Genomic DNA, 18,178 nt, shown 5'->3' with positions numbered 1-18,178 from the left:
TCAGATTGGAGTCCTAAATGATTGAATGGATAGGTTTTACGGGGCTTCTTGGTGCTTCGTTTTGGCTGTGCTTTAAAGGAAGACAGAAGGAAAATCATTCTTTTTGAACGCAGGTGTGTCTATTTGAACTATTCGAACCAGATCTCAAGACGCAACAATCAGCGTGTGCCAATTAAGCGCCAATGCCGCTATAGTATGGTCTAAACTGAGAATGAGTATATTTAAGTTTAAAACAGTATTTTATTAAGCTCGATATTTCTCGAAGGCATCGATATATCTTACGATGCATCGATGAACGTTGTCTCATCTCTTAATAAGTGCTTGTCCGATATCTAGTTTCCGTGCTTCTTCCTTTCCTGAAAACTTTTCTACGAATCAAGTAAATGCCAAAGAACTATCCTTAATCATCTATCCTTCAAATCGCAGTAGTCGTAGAACAATACATCGTAGGACAGCTACGCATCGAATTTACTTTTCCAAGAAAAGGTTGCACTTGTAAGTTGTCGAATTTATTTTAAACCACAATACAAGCCCATAAAATTTGGCATTCCAGTTAAGTTACTTCGCAAAATGGATACCAAGGGTCGGCACATAATTGTCTGTGATAATGGCACAGGATCTGTAAAGTGCGGACTTGCCGGCAGCAATTTGCCCGCGCACATCTTTCCCTCGATAGTGGGGCGTCCTATTCTCCGGGCGATGAATACTTGCGATGCGAATGGCGTGCAGATGGATGATGTGATGGTCGGCGATGAGGCACTCAAGCTGCGATCATTGCTAGCGGTTTCCCATCCCATGGAGAATGGTATAATCCGTAACTGGGAGGACATGTGCCATGTGTGGGACTATACATTTGGCCCAAAGAAGATGAACATCGAACCGGCAAACTCGAAGATACTGCTGGCCGAGCCGCCCATGATCCCCACGAGGTATCGGGAGAAGATGATGGAGGTGATGTTTGAGCATTACGGCTTCGATGCCACGTATTTGGCCTCACAGGCGGTGCTCACGCTGTACGGCCAGGGTCTGACTACGGGCGCGGTGATCGATGCCGGGGATGGTGTCACGAACATTTGTGCTGTCTACGAGGAGGCTGCCCTGCCACATTTGACGAAGCGATTGAATGTTTGCGGCCGTGATATCACGCGGCGTCTGGTCAAGTTGCTTATGCAACGCGGCTACGCGTTGAATAATTCGGCGGACTTTGAAACGGTGCGACTGATGAAGGAAAAACTCTGCTACGTTGGCTACGACATCGAGCAGGAGAAACGGCTGGCCGAGGACACCACAGCGCTGGTGGAGTCCTATACGTTGCCCGATGGTCGAGTGATCAAGATCGGCGGCGAGCGTTTCGAGGCGCCCGAGGCTTTCTTCCAACCGCATTTGATCGATGTCGAAGCCGCCGGCCTTTCTGAAATGGCCTTCAATGTGATTCAAGCTGCGGACATCGACATACGTCCGCAGCTGTTCCGGCATATCGTGTTGTCTGGGGGATCCACCATGTTTCCGGGATTTCCCAGTCGACTGGAGAACGACTTGAAGAAATTGTTCTTAGAGCGAGTGCTCCAACGCGATGCGGAAAATATGCCGAAATTTAAGATACGAATTAAGGATCCACCCACACGCAAGAATAATGTCTTCAATGGTGGCTCTGTTCTGGCCAATGTCACTAAGGATCGTGATGACTTTTGGATGTCCAAAGAGGAGTACGAGGAGCAGGGTCTTAAAGTGCTGGACAAGCTAAAGCAGAAATCCAAAAAGAAGGAGAAATATGAAACAGATGAGGGGTGGCCATAAGAAATGTTCATTGCTTCATTTCAATTCAATAAACATAATGTGAATGATAGCTAAAGTACGTACTGATGTAAAGGTGAAGCAAAGTAGATATGTACATCAATTATTTGAGTCTGAGACAAGGCGTAAGGAAAAGTTTCTGCCAGCCCGAGGTGGATTTTGATCTAGAATATATAATCTTTATGGGTCAAAATCACAGCACCCTCTACCACAAAGCGCCTACAATGTCTCAACCAAAGGCATAGTTCTTTTTCTAGCAAAAACTAGGACACAAAATATGGAAATGCCATAGAAATGGTAATGTGGACAAGAAAAATCTCAACTTGACATCACGCGTGTGCAAAGGCCAAAACAAATATATGCCCAAGCGGCAGGAGAGTGAAAGGAGGTAAGAGCACAGAGGAAGGAAGGAAAGGAAAGGTACTAAGGCGGAAGGAAGGAAGGTCACAAGTGCCTTTGGCTGGTGTTGGGTCCAAATTGTTTACAAATACAGAACACGCGTTGAAAAGTAACCATAAAGAATGGATGTATGCGAACAGAGTCCTCGGGCAGCGCCTTACCTTCGGCCATGTGCATTTTCTTTGGAGCTTAATGGTTTTTTTCTTCAGCACAAAAGATTTCAGTAGCAACATCATCATCATCTGGCGAGTGCCTGACTGGCATCTGAGATGATTTTAATGCTGTTGATTGTGGGTTCGGATTGACATTTCTGCCTCTACAATGGCCGTCTGTCTATCCATCTCCCTCCCTTTCCGCTTGGCTCAGAGTTTTGTCGAGATTTAGCTAAGCCGCAAGCTTCCGCTTATTGTTTGTTGGTAACAATTAAGCCGCACTTTTGCACCAGTCAACTAAAATAATCAAAATGTTTGCGGCTCACCCAGGCACCCACGTGCACCAGAGAACACCAAGCGCACACCCTACAAGCGATGCACTGACAAAAACGGATAATTTTGGAATACTACTGTTGAAACGGTCTAAGGCACACGTCCCTCGACCTTAAGATACCAGGTACTCAGTTTATACATTTAACAACCAAATATTAAAGTTAAAAGTTAATAATGGAAACATGCAAATAGAAGCTTAGTTGTTTAGCACGAAAATTGTGTGTGTTTCCATGTCTACACTTTTATTTCAGTGCAGGAATGCCTGTATATGTGGGAGCGGGGTAATCTTTGTGTTGAAACCTGAAGCAAATGCGATTTTTGAATTTTCCCTATTTTTGTGCCAGAGTTGAGAGTTGAGTTTGAAAGCTGGGTGCTGGCTTTGTCCGTGAATTTGCATGTTTTGGTTCCTGGATTCTGAGTTCTGATCCCAGGCAGCTGCAAAATCATAGAGGGGATTGGATTGCTTTACCATTAGCCCCCTGGACCCAGACAATGGCATCAAAAATGCAGCCACATGCAGGGCAATGGCTAATATACACACACACAGATACAACCCACACATACATGTACATGGAAAGTTGAATAGCAAATCGCATTTTTCCGGGCTTAGCAAGTTTTTGATTAAAAACATTTTGGTTTCGGTATTGGAATGGACTATGTGTATGAATGGGCTATGTGGGTAGGGGAAAATGAATTGGATTATGTCGAAAAATTGCAAAATACAGAGGGGGGAAAACGATTAAATTTGAATTCCAATCGAGGGTAAGTCGAAGCTCCTATAGTTAAGAGGAGGTTTATGAACCTATAGGAGCTGTGATATAAAGCTTTTGAGTGTATATATAACTGTCTAAGAACAATAGCCGTATCCTTCATATTCAAGTCATTGGTTAAGATATTTTTGTTCCAAGATATTTTCCGACTGTTTTTCAACCTTATTTTTTTAGCTCGTTGCTATGTGCAGCACTATAATGGAATGGGATATAGAAAACGCACCTTTAAAGAAACCAATTCTTAGTCGAGACACAAAAAAAGAGACAAAGAGCTGACCCATTAAGAGCTTCTCATCGTTCGCTGCAATGAGAGGTCTCCGCTGTAACCCATTTCTGCACGGTCTGCATGCGATTCCCTAGCATTGTTTGAGCTTAATCAAGGTCGCCCATTTATTAGACTTTCAGTTGTGGGAATCGTGTAAGTCTCCTGCAAGCGCCAGCTATTGTGTTGGCCATTGCATCAGGGGGCCTGGATGCTCGATTTCAGCCACTTGCGGCGGCACTTGCGAGTGGGTTGGCCAAGTACACATAACTGCACATTATTCAACTCGAATGCAAACACAGAAATTGTAGATTTTAATTGTCCAACATGAAATAATAAATGTGCTGCATAATAGCATTTATAATGGCAATATACGCAAACAGACATAAAACAATAAAACGACCATAAAATGCAAGCCGCAGAAAGAGAGAAAGAGATTGTCCATGGCTCCGACGGCGGCCACTCTTGGCTGCCACTCGATGTGTCTTAATTAGCATAAATGTGCATCGTGTGGCAGCGCCACTCTGCCACTTGGTTATGCAACTCTCCAGCAAAGAGCAGCAGCATCAGCAGCAGCAGCAGCAGAGCCTAGTGTCATTCCATGGCAGCGGTCAATCAGAATCAGGCTACCGTTTCGCTCCAGCTCCAGCTCCAGCTCTCACAGAATCCATATCCACACATCCCACATTCCATCTCCCCTTTGGGGATGCATAATTATGCGGGCTCTCTTCTCCACTCCACTCGTAATGGCTTTAATTGTTATTGTAATTGGTAGTGCATTCAGTGGCAAATAATTGAGACATGGGGGTTAAATGATTGAAGTCTGATACTCGCGTAAGCCTGACATTTATTTGTGGGCAAATGACAAAAGAGTACAGATTATTGGTTGATTTTGTTAATTGAAATTATTTGATGGCATTAATCGAGACTGTGTTTAATTGATCGATAATTTTTGGTTACCTTTTGATGTAGGCTTATGAAAAGGAATGAAAATGATTAAAGTCTGGTCCAGTAAAGGACTCATGGAAAGTGCTTTTCTAAGGCTATACATTTTCCCATTTAATTGTGTTCAAAAGTGACCAAAAGTGCTATATCTTCTATCCTACTGGTGTCCTACTTTCCCTGTGCTTAGAGACTATCTTTTATAGAAAAAATCCCATCTCCCATAATAGATCTGTTTCTGGTTGGTTTTTCTCTCAGCTTTATTTGATTTGTCGCAATGGTTTTTGCTTATGCAAAATATGAAGTTCAAGATACATACATTTTCGTAGCTATGTATGATGCATGCAATGCTTAGAGCTACATATAATATATGGATAGTTTTAATATAGCATATATATATATGTAATATAATATAATACATAGATTTTAAAAAACATTTATTTTTTTTGTGTGTGTAGTCATAGTCCGATTAAAAAAACAAGCTTATGGTATCAAAAACATTTTTGCAGCAATTGCAAAATGGACATGCAGATTACGATATCGGGAACTATATACTATATATATAATTATGGTTATGGTGTGTATGTGTGATATTAGAAAAGGTTTACAAAACTCCGCACGCTTATTGACAATCGTTTTATCGCTAATCTTGAATCGTTTATCGAATATATTGGGTTATATAACTTTGAAAAGTTCTCTTTCGATTTTTTGCCTTGAATTGAATTATTCTTTTTTGTAAATTTTCAGTTTCCTTTTCCAAATGCTAATTAATATTTCTATGTTTGTAGACGCCTAAATCGTATCACAGATGAATGTGCCATCCGAGAATCCTCCTCAGAGCACACATTGGCATAACTTAGGCCCGAAACGCGGCTATAACAAAGATATACATACGTAGGTATATATCATAGATCTAAACTCTATCAACTAAGGGGTGATCGCTGGAGTTGGAGTCGGGTTGGCCTGGGCCTGGGCTTAGTTCTGCCACCAAAGGGCGCTTGTGTTCCAGATCCACGCGCCCGACCCTACTCAACGATGCTGTTGGGGATTGTGCGGTCCGAAGGCCTGCATGCTGTAGTACCGCTCGCTGTCCTCCTTCACCACACTGGTCACGTGATGGAACTGGCACGGATGCGATATCTGTGACTTGGGCGGCAACGGGGCCGGCTTCACGCGCTTCTGCTTCTTCTGCTTGCGAGTGCCGGGCACGGTCAGGGCTATGTTCTCCGGATCGCTGACCAGACGCTCCACGTGCTGCCAGAGCTCGCGGGCGGCATCTGTGGAGTCGAAGCTGAAGCCGATCATCTGCTGGTGATTGCTCGACAGGCACATGGTGTGGAAGGACGGACCCGCAAGCCGATAGTTGGACAAGTTGTCAATGCGATCCGACCAGAGGGCGAAACAGGAGCCCCTCTCGGCCAGCACCAGAGTCACCCTGGGTATGGATCTGGCCCGGGAGTTGCCCTTGTCGTGAAGGATCACGGGTATGCCCGTGAAGACCAGACGCCAGTCGCCGTCGTTGCCAGTGCCCTCGTAGAGATTGGCCAGGGCTCCGCTCACAAAGATCTCGGTGCCAAGGCCACCGAAGAAGCTCTCCACCTGACCGCGCTCGTAGTCGGAGAGGTTCGTGTTGCTTGTGGTGTCCGTGCTGATGGTGTCCGCGTCGATGTCCGACGCATTATAGAGCGATGTGGTGCCGTGGGCACTGCTCCTCTGGGCCGAAGAGTGTGAATGGGCACCCGACCAGTCCGCGTGGAGTATCAGCTCCTCCCTCTGCTCCGACGAGGCCGATGAGAAGCCAGTGCCATCGCTGGACTCTGATGGAGGGGCCGAGTCGCTCACAGAGCCCAAACGGCGACGTGTCTCTTGGGCACGACATTGCGGCATCTGGAAAAAAGGGGGGAAAGAGCACACAAAGTGCCAAATTAGATTTTTGTGGCAAGAGCTTTTTAGCAGCGGTTTCGTTTCGTTTCGTTTCGGTTAAAGTGGAAACTGAGTTGCATTGCATGCCCCACTAATGCAATTCTCTTTCACTATTGTTACGGTTTTTTTTTTCTACTTTGTGGCACCTCTTTTGGGCATCCACAGTACGAAAAGTTGGCAACCAAAAATAAAAACAAATTTCCAACACGCGCTTTGGTTTTATCATGCCCTGTAATTGTTGGGGCAGAAGGGGTATGTTGTATTGTTGGAAACCGCATTCCCATGAGCTATATTTCAGTCCATAGAATGATTATGGACAATGACAAGAGCGGACTTTTAAAAATATATTTCAAAAACATTTTTCCATAATTTTAAAAGTGTTTTTTACCAGGTACCTCGTCGCTCAAATGCCATTCCCCAACAGCGCTTCCACTCGTATTTTTTCTCTGTCTAATTTGTTATTTACTTTGTTGCAATTTGCCACAAATTTTGCTGCCAAGTGAAAACAGCAATAAAATAATACAAATATATATTTCCACTGCGGTCGCTCTGCTGGAAATTAAACACAATCAATTTCCGCCCCAGAAACTCTAGCGAATCCACAAAATGCTCATATTTTACTCAACTCAATGAACTCCGTTGAACAATTTGCCAAAATTCATTTACTTAACCAATTCCAAAACATGATTAAATAACCATTTGACATTATGAGTAATTGCTCATCCAATCAATCAATTTGGAATACAATTTCTTCAGAGAAGAGTTAAATGTGAGAATATTTCATAAAGCTGTGGAATGATTCTTAGAGTGTCGATTAAAGATTTGTCTGGTGCAAAGTGGGTGTTCTATAGTTTTGGGAATTTTAATTGAGAAATTGTGTACGCCAGACAGTTGGGAGGGAGATAAAAGCTGTGAAACCAAAAGCGAAAATGTTTAAAGTTTAGATTAAAGATTAAAGTTTAAGCCCTACAAAATATTTAAACATAAATGATGGCCTGCAGAGGTTAAATCCGTTTACATATCAGTAGAATCAAATTAAAACTATATTTCTTTTCACACTTTTATATGATTTTTGCATAAAAACGTTTAACGATTTTCGCCCAGTTTTTTTCACCAACAGTTTTCCTGCTAACCCACTTAAATTGTAACCAAATATAAACAGAAATAGTCTCACATAACCAAAACCAATTTGGATGCCCTCCACCAGACATTCCATTCCTCCTCCCCCCCACAGGGGAATCTCCATATCAAAGAACTCACGTCCTATGCAAATACTTGTACCTAAAAAACTGGCGAAAAAAGAAAAACTTTAGCGAAAACTACGTGTACTTATGTACATCCAATTTACAGGCAAACAGAGACTCGGCTCCAAAGGGCATAACTAATGAATCAGGAGCGTTATAATTCCGCTAGACCAAAAAGTTTGGAAGAGCCGAGAGCCAAAGCCAGTGGATGGCACGCGGACATAGAGGCACGTTTTAATTAACGCCGCAAAATTGCAGGTCACGGCGTAATTAAATTATTTAAATTGCTAATTTTTCCACGAGCCCTGCCCCGCTTTATTCCGCCCCTCTGAAGAGGAGAAACTTGTAAAGTTTAGCGTTAAAATGGAAAGTGCTAAACACTTGAACGTGTCTTTAAATTCGCTCCCCCCCCAAAGACGTGGCCTACAATAAATAATAATCAACAAATATGTTGGGGGAAAAGTGCTCGGCATTTCAACAAGGAAGAGCCCGCGGTTGGGGCAGGAAATTTGTCCAGGACACGCAGGAAGCTGCTCTGGAAATGTATCTCGCATCCGTAGCGCTTCTTTTGGCACACTTTTAGGCCCAAACCAACTTCTGGCCAGAGCCAAGAAAAACTTTCGCAGGGAACAAGGAACAAACTTTGTTTGTTTGGGGCAGGCCACAAAAGTTATGGGGATGGAGAGGGTCTACATGGGATGCTGCAACATTAACACGGTTATCTATAATTTACACGCACAGGGGGGACGCGGTGGGACAGGGACAACCTTAACTGCGGCGATTCCTGGCTCTGCTTGATGCACATTTATTGTGCTATTACTTTCACCGGAACCTAGACGTCCCCCGGCAACGTTCCCTTGAGTACTTTTTTACGTGTTCCCCTACGTCCGCCAGCCCACAACAACAAAAAAAAGTTTATATATATGTCTGTATATATATCTTGAGGGTAAGATTAATTGCCTCACTTTGCCTCCTAGTCCCCAGCTCCCCAGTCTTTGGCGAAATATATTTAGTGCCGAGATTTATGTGGCTTCATTACGAGCGCCTCCCCAACAGCCACCCACTCTGGCTCTCCCTAGGGGCCAAGGGCAGAGGCAGTGGGAAACGGACCTTTGTCTATATCGAACGTTCTGGTCAAACAATTAAAAATGTTGTCCTTCATTTTGCCAGCTATCTTTTGCTTTGGTTTCTGTACCCCTTACTTGTGGTTTTGGAGGGTATATAGCCTTCGTCCGGCAACTGGCAGAAGGAAAAGTTTTGCTTCCTGAATCGAATCGATGGTAGAAGTTTTAAAGACATTAAGATCTTCAGCGGAATGATATTGCAGGGATAATCACGACGATCATTATCACAGTCAGAATGAATGTGCTCTCTGTCACAGTGTGGCTTAGCATTAAAGCTGTCTCTCTCTCTCTCTCCCTTCACAGCTAATGCTCCTCTAGTGTTCCTCTTTCCCATCAAAGGATATTTTCTAGTCGCATTACTATGTAATTATATCGTTCCTTGTTGTACTACGTCTAACTCTCTCTGTTGGGGATATTTTTATTGTCATGGCAGCCGCCTGCCAAATGAATATTTAATGCCACCCCCATAGTAGCATGTCGTCCCAGTTGGCCTTCAGGGCTATCGAATCGGATAGCGAGCCGCAAGTTCAATGTCAAATTTCCATCGTACCACGCAACGTATGCATAATATTTTCCAGACCACACAGACCTCACTGTTATTTATGGCCTCGTGTGTATTTTGAGCTAATAATCGACCAAAATCAACAACACGGAGGGGCACAAAAAAAAGCAAAGGCTTGCTGTTATTTATGGCAATTATATTTGCCCATAAAAATTTGCCAATTAATTGGGGGTTTCGTGCTGTTTTTGGGGCTAAATTGCTGGGAGGTTGTCTACACGAAATGGGGAAGATGTAAGCTAACAAATAAATCAGATATTTGTCTGTGCTTACGGGGGATTACTTATATCGAAGGTGAAGGTTTATCGAAGGAATCTTATGGGTAAATATTGTAGGAGGCACAAGACACCTAATGCATGGGAGTTTGCTTACAGAAAGGCCAAAGTTTTACTCTAAAAAATCATGGATTAAATATTATTTAAATAAATTGAATTCCCACATCAATTGAGACAGTGGAAACGCTCATTGGACAATCTTCTCATAGCACACATTAAGTTTGAATTTCTTTTCAATATCATATTAAATTCCTCAAAAAAGCTTGTAAAAACTTAAAAATTTCTAAGCAAAAATCAAACCTAAAACGTTTAAATTTCAGCCTGAACTTTACTAAAGAACAATAAGAATAAAAATCGTTTTCTGGTCAAGCCTGGGCATCGAGCCCGTCCCATGGGGGGTCTGTGGAGCTGTCACAAAATTTCATATTTCACTTTATTTGTGTGTCGTTTGACAAATGTTTGAAAATGACAACCAACAAGAAATGAAATGAAATAAAATACAGAAAGAGCAAAGCGAACTTTAAATACTCTTGGTATTAGACACAAATCAATCATAGATATTTTTATCCATCAATCACTTATGATTCACTTCAATTGTCAGACATTTTTGCCATCTACGGAATAGAATCGAAGCCCTCCACGGCTTTCCCTCATGGGGCAGGTCAGTGAAAATGTTGACATAAAAAAGAGAGCCAGCTGTCACAAACAGAAATCAAACAATTTGTTGCCGACTTGCAACAATTGGAAACCGTTAGCTGGAGGGGCCCTGTGGGCGTGCCTGTGCCTGTGCCGGTGCCTCCTAACAATGGCACGGATACTCCTACAGTTTAACCTGGCTCTCAACCTTTATGTTAATTTCTGATTCATTTGGAACTGGTTTTTCCATAGATCTCAGCGCTTTATGGAAACTCACTCAAGTGCATCGGGAAGGGGGCTACGCAAACGTGCTGTGATTTAATTTTTTCAGTCACTGGAAAAATAAACGGGGGCCTGGGGAAAATTCAATGAAAATGCACAAAAGCCTCTCGTCTCGCCTGGCCAGGGCCTGACCTTCTCTCCGCCCGAGAAGAAAAACCAAAACCAATTATTGTTGTAGCCGCTCACGTGCGAGTATGTGTATCCAAAAAAAAATATTCAAAGTTAAATTGAATTTGTTATTAAAACCCAATTTTCGGAGGGAGGAAATTTGCATTGCATCAAGTGCTGACAGCAGTTCCTCCTACAAGATCCAGCCAGAAACTTTCATATCAAATGCAGACATGAAAAGGAAAGGAGGATATACATTTCTGCCACAAATCGCGCATTTGCCACCAGCCAACAGGAATGTCGTTTTATTTTTTTCGCTCATACGACAAATGCGAAAATTTTCATAACAAACAACCAAATATTTTTTCGCATAAACATGCAAATTTCTCACTCAAACTTGGAACATCTCAACCTCAACGCTGTTTACCCCCCCGGGCTCCGCTCTTCTCCGGCTGCACTCATCTCCTCAATGAGTAATTTGCATGTAAATATATATATATATGTACATATATATTTTTTCCCTGTTTGCTTTTTGCCATTTGTTCATGAACTTCACAGCACATACATTCTGTGGTGGAAAAAAACGTGCCTTGGGCGACATTTCGACTACAAGGTACCTGCTACTCAAGAAGTGTCTAATGAAAAGATCTAACTATTCGAATGCCATATTTAATGCAGACAAAATCAGTCTTTTAATTCTAAAGCTTCTTTACATTCGATCAATCGCGATAACTTTAGGCGGATTGGTCAATAAGATAAAGACATCACTAGTCTGACTAATGGTCTTCTGGATCGCAACGATTCCTATAGACAGGTAGATATATTTATGGCCATGCCTTAATTATCAAGAATATATATATATAAGGTGTTATTTTTGAAGTATATATTTACCTGTCACATACATTTTTATGAATACAATATACCCTTGTTCTCCTATGCCGGGTGCTCGTACCAGGGCACAGGCACCATATTTCAAACAAAGCTTTGCATTGTCAACTATCCTACAGGGAGAAGGGGCTAGGGCGAGTCGGGACTGGAGATGTGGGGAAGAAGCTATATCCGACTACGGCATGTCAAGTGGCTGACGAACAAGTTTCGTTTTCGTCGCATCTCGGGAGCCCCGTGCGTTCGTTCTCTCACTCAAATTTCATTGTGCTCTGGGGGCCGCCGAACATTCTGATTTATGGGCAAATTGAAATAGCAAAACAAATTTAATATCTACGTAATAATTCCTGGGAAAAAGACCAGCAAAAAAAAGCTTTAGGAAATATTCCTTGTCGTGGAATAATTACCTTTTGGGGAATACACAGTACAGATGTGGGAGAACTCAAACAGAACGTGAAAAGTGAATACGACACGTGTCTGTGATTGAAATAATGCTAAACAAATGCCTTATGACTGGCCTCATCGACAGTATGAATCATTGAAATTGAACATTTGTTCATTTGGGTGACTAAATAGCCATAAATACGAGTGCACAAAGAATATTGAATGTCGTTGTATGGTGCAGGCAGGCATTATAAGTTATAATTGAAGAAATGCATATATATGGATGTGGAGACTGACATAAGACTTACATATATTTACTTTTAGTTGAAATAATCAGCTTATTAATTAGTAGATGTCTTTGAACTTTGAACGGTATATCCTTGAAAGTATTCCAAAAATTGTTAAATCAGTTGGAACCCAAACAAACCTCGAAAAAACGCAAAAAGCTTTTATGCACTTACGAGTAGTCTTTTACTGTCCATTAAGAGCACTTTAAGGAGTGCTTTCACGAGGAACTCTTTCGTTTGAATATTGCTTTTGCATACCAGCTTTATCGTGACGGAAAGCCATCGATCATCTTGAAAGTTCTTTGGCAAATTGCAATAATTTTACAGCCATTTTGGTCTGAGGCTCCTACCAGGATCTGTCGAGTCATATCGTAACCACAGAAGAGAGATGTGAAATATGTAGAGCCGAGTATTTGCCAACTTCATTCAATTTCTGGCATGACTTGCCACTGTTCCTGATGAGCCATGGCAACAAGCTGTTGCTGAGGCCATGAGTTGGCATGTAGAAGTCCAGAGAGTCGTCGGGTCGGGTCTGCCAGCTCAATAAAGTAATATTGGAATTGCTTTTGGCAAGCAGTCAATTGAAAGGACAATTGCAGGCAGTCAATGTTCCCATCCCTCGATTCCCAGATTCGCCAGATTCCCAGCCCAATGAACTCCTAACGCAGACTTGTGAGAAATTGCCTGGCATAACTCCGTGAAACCTGCTCCATATACTCGTAAATATATATGTGGAAGGGGTAGGGGCTCATTTAAATCAAATTCCCAGGGGCAACAGCAATTATGTGTAGCAGCAGCAGCAGCAGCAACAAGTGGATACCTCTCCTTCTCCTTTCTCCACTCCTGTGGAAAATTGCCTCCGGTACGACGGCGGCAACAATTTTCATGCATTTTTAGCCGCTTTTTTTTTGCTGTTGCTGTTGCTGTTGTCGCTACCTTTTTATACAATTTGCATTTTTGCAACGCTGTGGCATGCAATGGGCGTGATTAACAACTTCCCTTTTTCGGAGCAGGAATTGCCTTCGTGTACACTTGGTTAGGCACTGAAATTGACACTTTCGAGGCTGTCCGTCTGGCTGTCAGTCTGGCAGTCTGTCTGTGAGGCTAAAACGATTATTGTTTGATGGCAAAACGAGACTGACTGTCGACCGACGATGTGCGTAATGGAAATAATGATTGCGAAAGAGATTGTTATGAAAGCTTGTTGATCTGTTTATCGGAAACTGAAGTCTTATATTACAAAATCACTAGCACGGCAGCGATTGATGGGAAATATAGCTTGGAGATTACTGAATGTGTTCGGAGCAAAAGGTGCAATACAATAGGATACCAGTGAAGGTGTGGCACCCACCTTATACCTCTGCGCCCATCCTAATACCAAATCTTGTGGGATTTGCCTTTGCCCTATGAGTAATTCCTTCAAATCACCTACGTAATCTAAAACTAATCCATGATCATTAGTTCCTCTAAGTAACCTAATAAATCCACACCCAACTAATCTCTCAACTATCCCACATCTCTCCCCGTATTTCTGTTTCTGTTTCCAAGTGTTCATCCTAGGTTCTTCTCACCCGGAGATTGGCATACAATGATGCCCTCTGCTAGAAGAATGCCTTTGATAACGTTCCTTATCAGAGTCACGCTTCCAGTGACTCTGTGATGATTCGCTTTTTATAGAAGTACAATAGTACTCGAACTAAGTTGCTAGACGCTACTCTTATCTGAAACTAACTATAAATCAGATCCCAGAGAGGCATCCATACGTCTGGACAGCAAGAGTCGGAGAGATAGTAAAAGGGAGCGACTAAATGATTCCTCTAATCTTATGACTCTTATCGATATATCTATCTATCTTTATCCCTTAGGTAAGTAGTACGAGACTTGATCTTCTACTCAGTTACTACTTGGGAGACCAACTTGAGTTTTTGCAAGGAAAAGAGAATTAAATCATCGCGCTGGTGCCTCTTGCCACATTTTGGTATTGCATAGTCTTTTACCCTTGGGAGATCTTCATTCCACCTCCAATTGAAGAGTCTTCAAAGATGCTCCAGTGATCTTATATACCCCTCCCATCAATGAGTATAAGAGTATGAGTTTTGGACACAAAAAACTTGCCCAGACTTTGATAATGACATGGTACAGCCGCTGCTGTATAAATTATTATCAGGACGTCCAACGAAGGGCAGGCATCAGCAGCAGCCAGACGACTGCGTCCCATTATCAGGAAAAAACCACGAGGGAAAGGGACGGCAGACAGTGGCCGAGAGAGAGATAACTGAATGTGATAGCATGCCCGGCATTTCGAAAATTGTTTTGTGTTTTATTTAATATTGTTTTTGGTCAGACAAGATTGACTTGCAGTTGTCTTGTCAGTTGCCAGACGAGTGCCGGTGCGGACCGATCGCGACTTTCGATTTCGTTCATCTTCATCATCTTCGGCATCACCACTACCACGGCATTCGAAGCAGGCAGGCAGGTCCCAAACAGCCAGCCCTGCCAACTCATTGTAATTATCTGTGCGACGAGACTCTTGGAATCTTTCTGTGATCCCTCCCGGGGCAGACGGCTTCAGTCTATCAAAGCCTGCCAGCGTTTCAACATCATCTTCAATATCATCATCTTCGACATGTGGCTGCTGTTGCCCATTCTGCTCTACTCGGTGCTCTTTCTGGCTGTGCGACACATCTATAGCCACTGGCGACGCAAGGGCTTTCCCTCGGAAAGGGCCGGCATCTCCTGGTCTTTCCTGCATCAGGCCTATCGCCGGGAATTCCGACATGTGGAGGCCATCTGTGAGGCCTACCAGATGGGTCGTGAGCGTCTGTTGGGTATCTACTGCTTCTTCAGGCCAGTCCTAATCGTGCGCAATGTGGAATTGGCCCAAACGATACTCCAGCAGTCGAACGGACACTTCAACGATCTGAAATGGGACTATGTCAAGGGCTACAGGAGATTCAATCTGTTGGAGAAGCTGTCCCCCATATTTGCTACCAAACGATTGTCGGAAATGTTTACCCATGTCCAGCGTGTGGGAGATCATTTGATATCATATCTGTTGGACATCGAACAGGCCCAGGGTGGTGCTCTAGAACTGGATTTGCAGCAGATGTTAAGAGTGTAAGCGAAAATTGAAGAATCAAACAAAGAGTTTCTAACAGGATTCTCTGTCAGTTATGCCATCAACGTCATTGGAAATCTCATTTATGGTCTGGATGTCAACAACTTTGAGCAGAAGGATCACATTCTCAGCAGCTATGTGAGTGCTGGACATACCAGCCTTCAATCATTGTAAGTAAAGATCGATCTATACCTATCTTTAACTAACCCGGATCTGTAAACTCCTCAAGTACCCTGAGTCGCTTGCCCCAGAAATCCTCCTTCACGTACCGCCTCAGGGATCTCATCAAACAGGGCGTTGAGCATCGCGAGGAACATGGTCTTATACGGAAGGATATACTTCAGTTAATCACTCGATTCCGCAACGGCAACGACATCAGTGGGGACAAGTGGCAGATAGACATAGATAATGGTGCGTGCGAGGTTCATTTGACAAATATTCATTATCTATAATACTACTGTCCCCCAATCAACAGAACAGGACAAGCTTTTGTCCATCAAACGCGTGGCTAAGGTGGCTGAGGATCTGCTCAAGGTATCCCTGGACTCGATATCCTCCAATATAACCCTTACACTCTTTGAGATCCTGCAAGAACCCCTTATTGTGGAGAAACTTCAAACTGAAATCAAGGAACTAAGCAATGAGAATGGTTCACTAAAGTTTGAAGAGCTTGACGGCCTGAAGTACCTGGATATGTGTCTTAAAGGTAGGTGCAAAGGGGACCCAGATTGGAGTAGGAATACAGTCTTTGCCATCCACAGAAACCGTCCGCAAATACCCACCGTTGCCCATCATTGAACGCATTTGCCGTAAAAGTTACACGCTGCCCAACACTAAGTTCACAATTGATGAGGGGAAAACCTTGATGGTTCCCCTGCTGGCCATCCACAGGGACGAGAAGTACTTCAGTGAACCCATGAAGTACAAACCTTTGAGGTTTCTACATTCGGAAAAGTCAGGCGACTGCAAGAGCAATGCCTTCATAGGTTTCGGCATTGGCGGAGCTCAGTGTGTGGGTAGGTTGTTAGCACCAAAACTTTGCACCCAAAAGATCCAGCTGAGAATATGTTTTCCCGTTTTTATTCCCAGGCCAAAACTTTGCCAAAATGGTCATCAAAGTTGCTCTGATCAAACTCCTGCAAAACTTTCATCTGGAATTGGATGCAACCCTCGCAGAGACCATCGAAATTTCGCATCAACCGGCTCCGTTTATACGAACAAAAGATGGTCTGAAAGTCAGGTTGAAAAGACGCGAGATAAAGCCGAAATTTTATAACTAAGCTAAAAGTAGAAATTAGAAGGAAAGGAAACTCTTTCAGCTGTTAAGTTCTTTAATTTGTGTGTGGCCCGCGTCACACCTTTTTCAACACTTTGTTGTCTGTGCAAGGCACCTAAAATTATGCTATAAATAAAATACAGTATATTACGGTCACAGCTCGGGGTGCTGTCGGTTCTTGTTTGCCATTCGCTTCGTTAATTTTGCAAAATGGCAAAGGTCCTGGGGCGCACAAGGAGCAGGCGACCGTACGAGGCCACGCCAAAGTGAACGCATTAAATTCGTCACTCCAATGTGTCTGTTGTTGTTGTTGTTGTTTACGCCAACTCTCGGTGACAGACACGGCATTGGATTGGATTGGATATGGAGGACATATGGAGATAGCCCGAACCTCATCTCGGGCGGAAAAGACATGTGCTCCAATTTGAGCTCATCATTAAATTTGATTTGCTCTGTTGCCAATCCAACATGACAGCCGCCTGGATACCATTTCAGAGTGCGCAGCACTTCCATTTCCATAGCCAAAAGTCATGGACTGTCTCGTCTGGGGACTGCCAATCCATTTCAAGTGTGTGTACGAGTACTTGCTCGCCATGGGCCAGGCAATCAGGCCTAAGAGACGCCTCTAATGATGCCGCAATTAGGCCGCATTATGGACACATTTATCATCCACAGACAGTTGGAGAGGGAAGCCAGAGGGAAGACAACCAACCCGAAATGGACAATGTCACAAACAAATGGCTCTAATGAGTGTGCAAAGTATTTTACAGTAATGAAAACTTTTCTTAGGTGGTCCCATCACCCCCCACCGAAAAACCCATCATATTAATTGGAGCCTGAGCCCGGGCTAAGACCCAAGATAAATGACCTGGAAACTTGTCCAAAATCCAGCACAAACTTTATGACTTTTGGTCGGACACCAAGGCAATAAAATTGAAATTCAATCAAACCGACTGGTGGCTCGCAGGATGTAAAGTCGGGAAGGGAAACACACAACAATTTAAAGAGCCAAGAACAACGTGAGCGTCGCTTCAAAATAGACAACATCCAGAGCAAGTGGAGCTCTTCACATGCTGTGACCCAGTTTGGGTGCTGGTGCTGGTGCTGTTGCTGTTGCCAGCGCCGGTGCCGGTGGCTGGTGGTGTTGCCAGGGCAAGTGTCGGATATAAATTGCATGAGAGCAACCCGAGTCGAGGGAAATACTCGTGCTCTGCTTCGGAACCCGGACCCGGACAGAACTCCCTTTAGCGCCATCTTCGCTGCCATTGTCCTGGTTACATTTAAACATTACTCATTCCACATTAAGCGGTCAAAATGGCAAGCCCGGAACCTCCTCTTTACAAGTCGAAAAGTTAAAAATAATACAAGATATAGGATGGCATTTGGACTGTAGGATACCTTATACTTGGGCGCATTTGGAAAAGA

At 43.3% G+C, this 18,178-nt stretch overlaps 3 protein-coding genes across 5 annotated transcripts in view; 2 read left to right on the top strand and 1 right to left on the bottom strand.

Moving 5' to 3' along the window:
- Positions 1–455: 455 nt before the first annotated feature.
- Positions 456–1,830, top strand: LOC6588892 (actin-related protein 2). Of its 2 annotated transcripts, none has more exons than XM_002014644.2 (2): positions 456–495; positions 554–1,830. In XM_002014644.2, exon 2 carries the CDS (start codon positions 571–573, stop codon positions 1,795–1,797), a length of 1,227 nt encoding a protein of 408 aa, XP_002014680.1. In that variant the 5' UTR covers positions 456–495; positions 554–570; the 3' UTR covers positions 1,798–1,830. The 2 variants fall into 2 exon arrangements, with proteins under 2 accessions (XP_002014680.1, XP_026844612.1); XM_026988811.1 differs by having other exon boundaries at positions 482–486.
- A 3,273-nt stretch (positions 1,831–5,103) lies between these two features.
- LOC6588893 overlaps positions 5,104–18,178 on the bottom strand; it is a 45,265-nt gene continuing 32,190 nt past the window's right edge. The window contains exon 4 of the mRNA XM_002014645.2: positions 5,104–6,539. Coding sequence (XP_002014681.2) covers positions 5,682–6,539 — 858 coding nt within the window. The 3' untranslated portion in view covers positions 5,104–5,681. The remainder of the gene's footprint in view (positions 6,540–18,178) is intronic.
- LOC6588894 (probable cytochrome P450 310a1) lies at positions 14,658–17,129 on the top strand. 2 transcript variants are annotated; one of them, XM_002014646.2, is made up of 6 exons: positions 14,658–15,476; positions 15,531–15,647; positions 15,707–15,888; positions 15,953–16,183; positions 16,239–16,493; positions 16,567–17,126. In XM_002014646.2, the coding sequence occupies exons 1-6, from the start codon at positions 14,986–14,988 to the stop codon at positions 16,755–16,757; spliced, it is 1,467 nt and encodes a 488-aa protein (XP_002014682.1). In that variant the 5' UTR covers positions 14,658–14,985; the 3' UTR covers positions 16,758–17,126. The 2 variants fall into 2 exon arrangements, with proteins under 2 accessions (XP_002014682.1, XP_026844163.1); XM_026988362.1 differs by having other exon boundaries at positions 14,941–15,476; positions 16,239–16,497; positions 16,567–17,129.

This window comes from Drosophila persimilis, unplaced genomic scaffold (genome assembly GCF_003286085.1).
Source record: "Drosophila persimilis strain 14011-0111.01,24,50 unplaced genomic scaffold, DperRS2 tig00000191-arrow-pilon, whole genome shotgun sequence".
NCBI lineage: Eukaryota > Metazoa > Arthropoda > Insecta > Diptera > Drosophilidae > Drosophila > Drosophila persimilis.
This window is presented reverse-complemented; position numbering and strand designations above follow the sequence as displayed.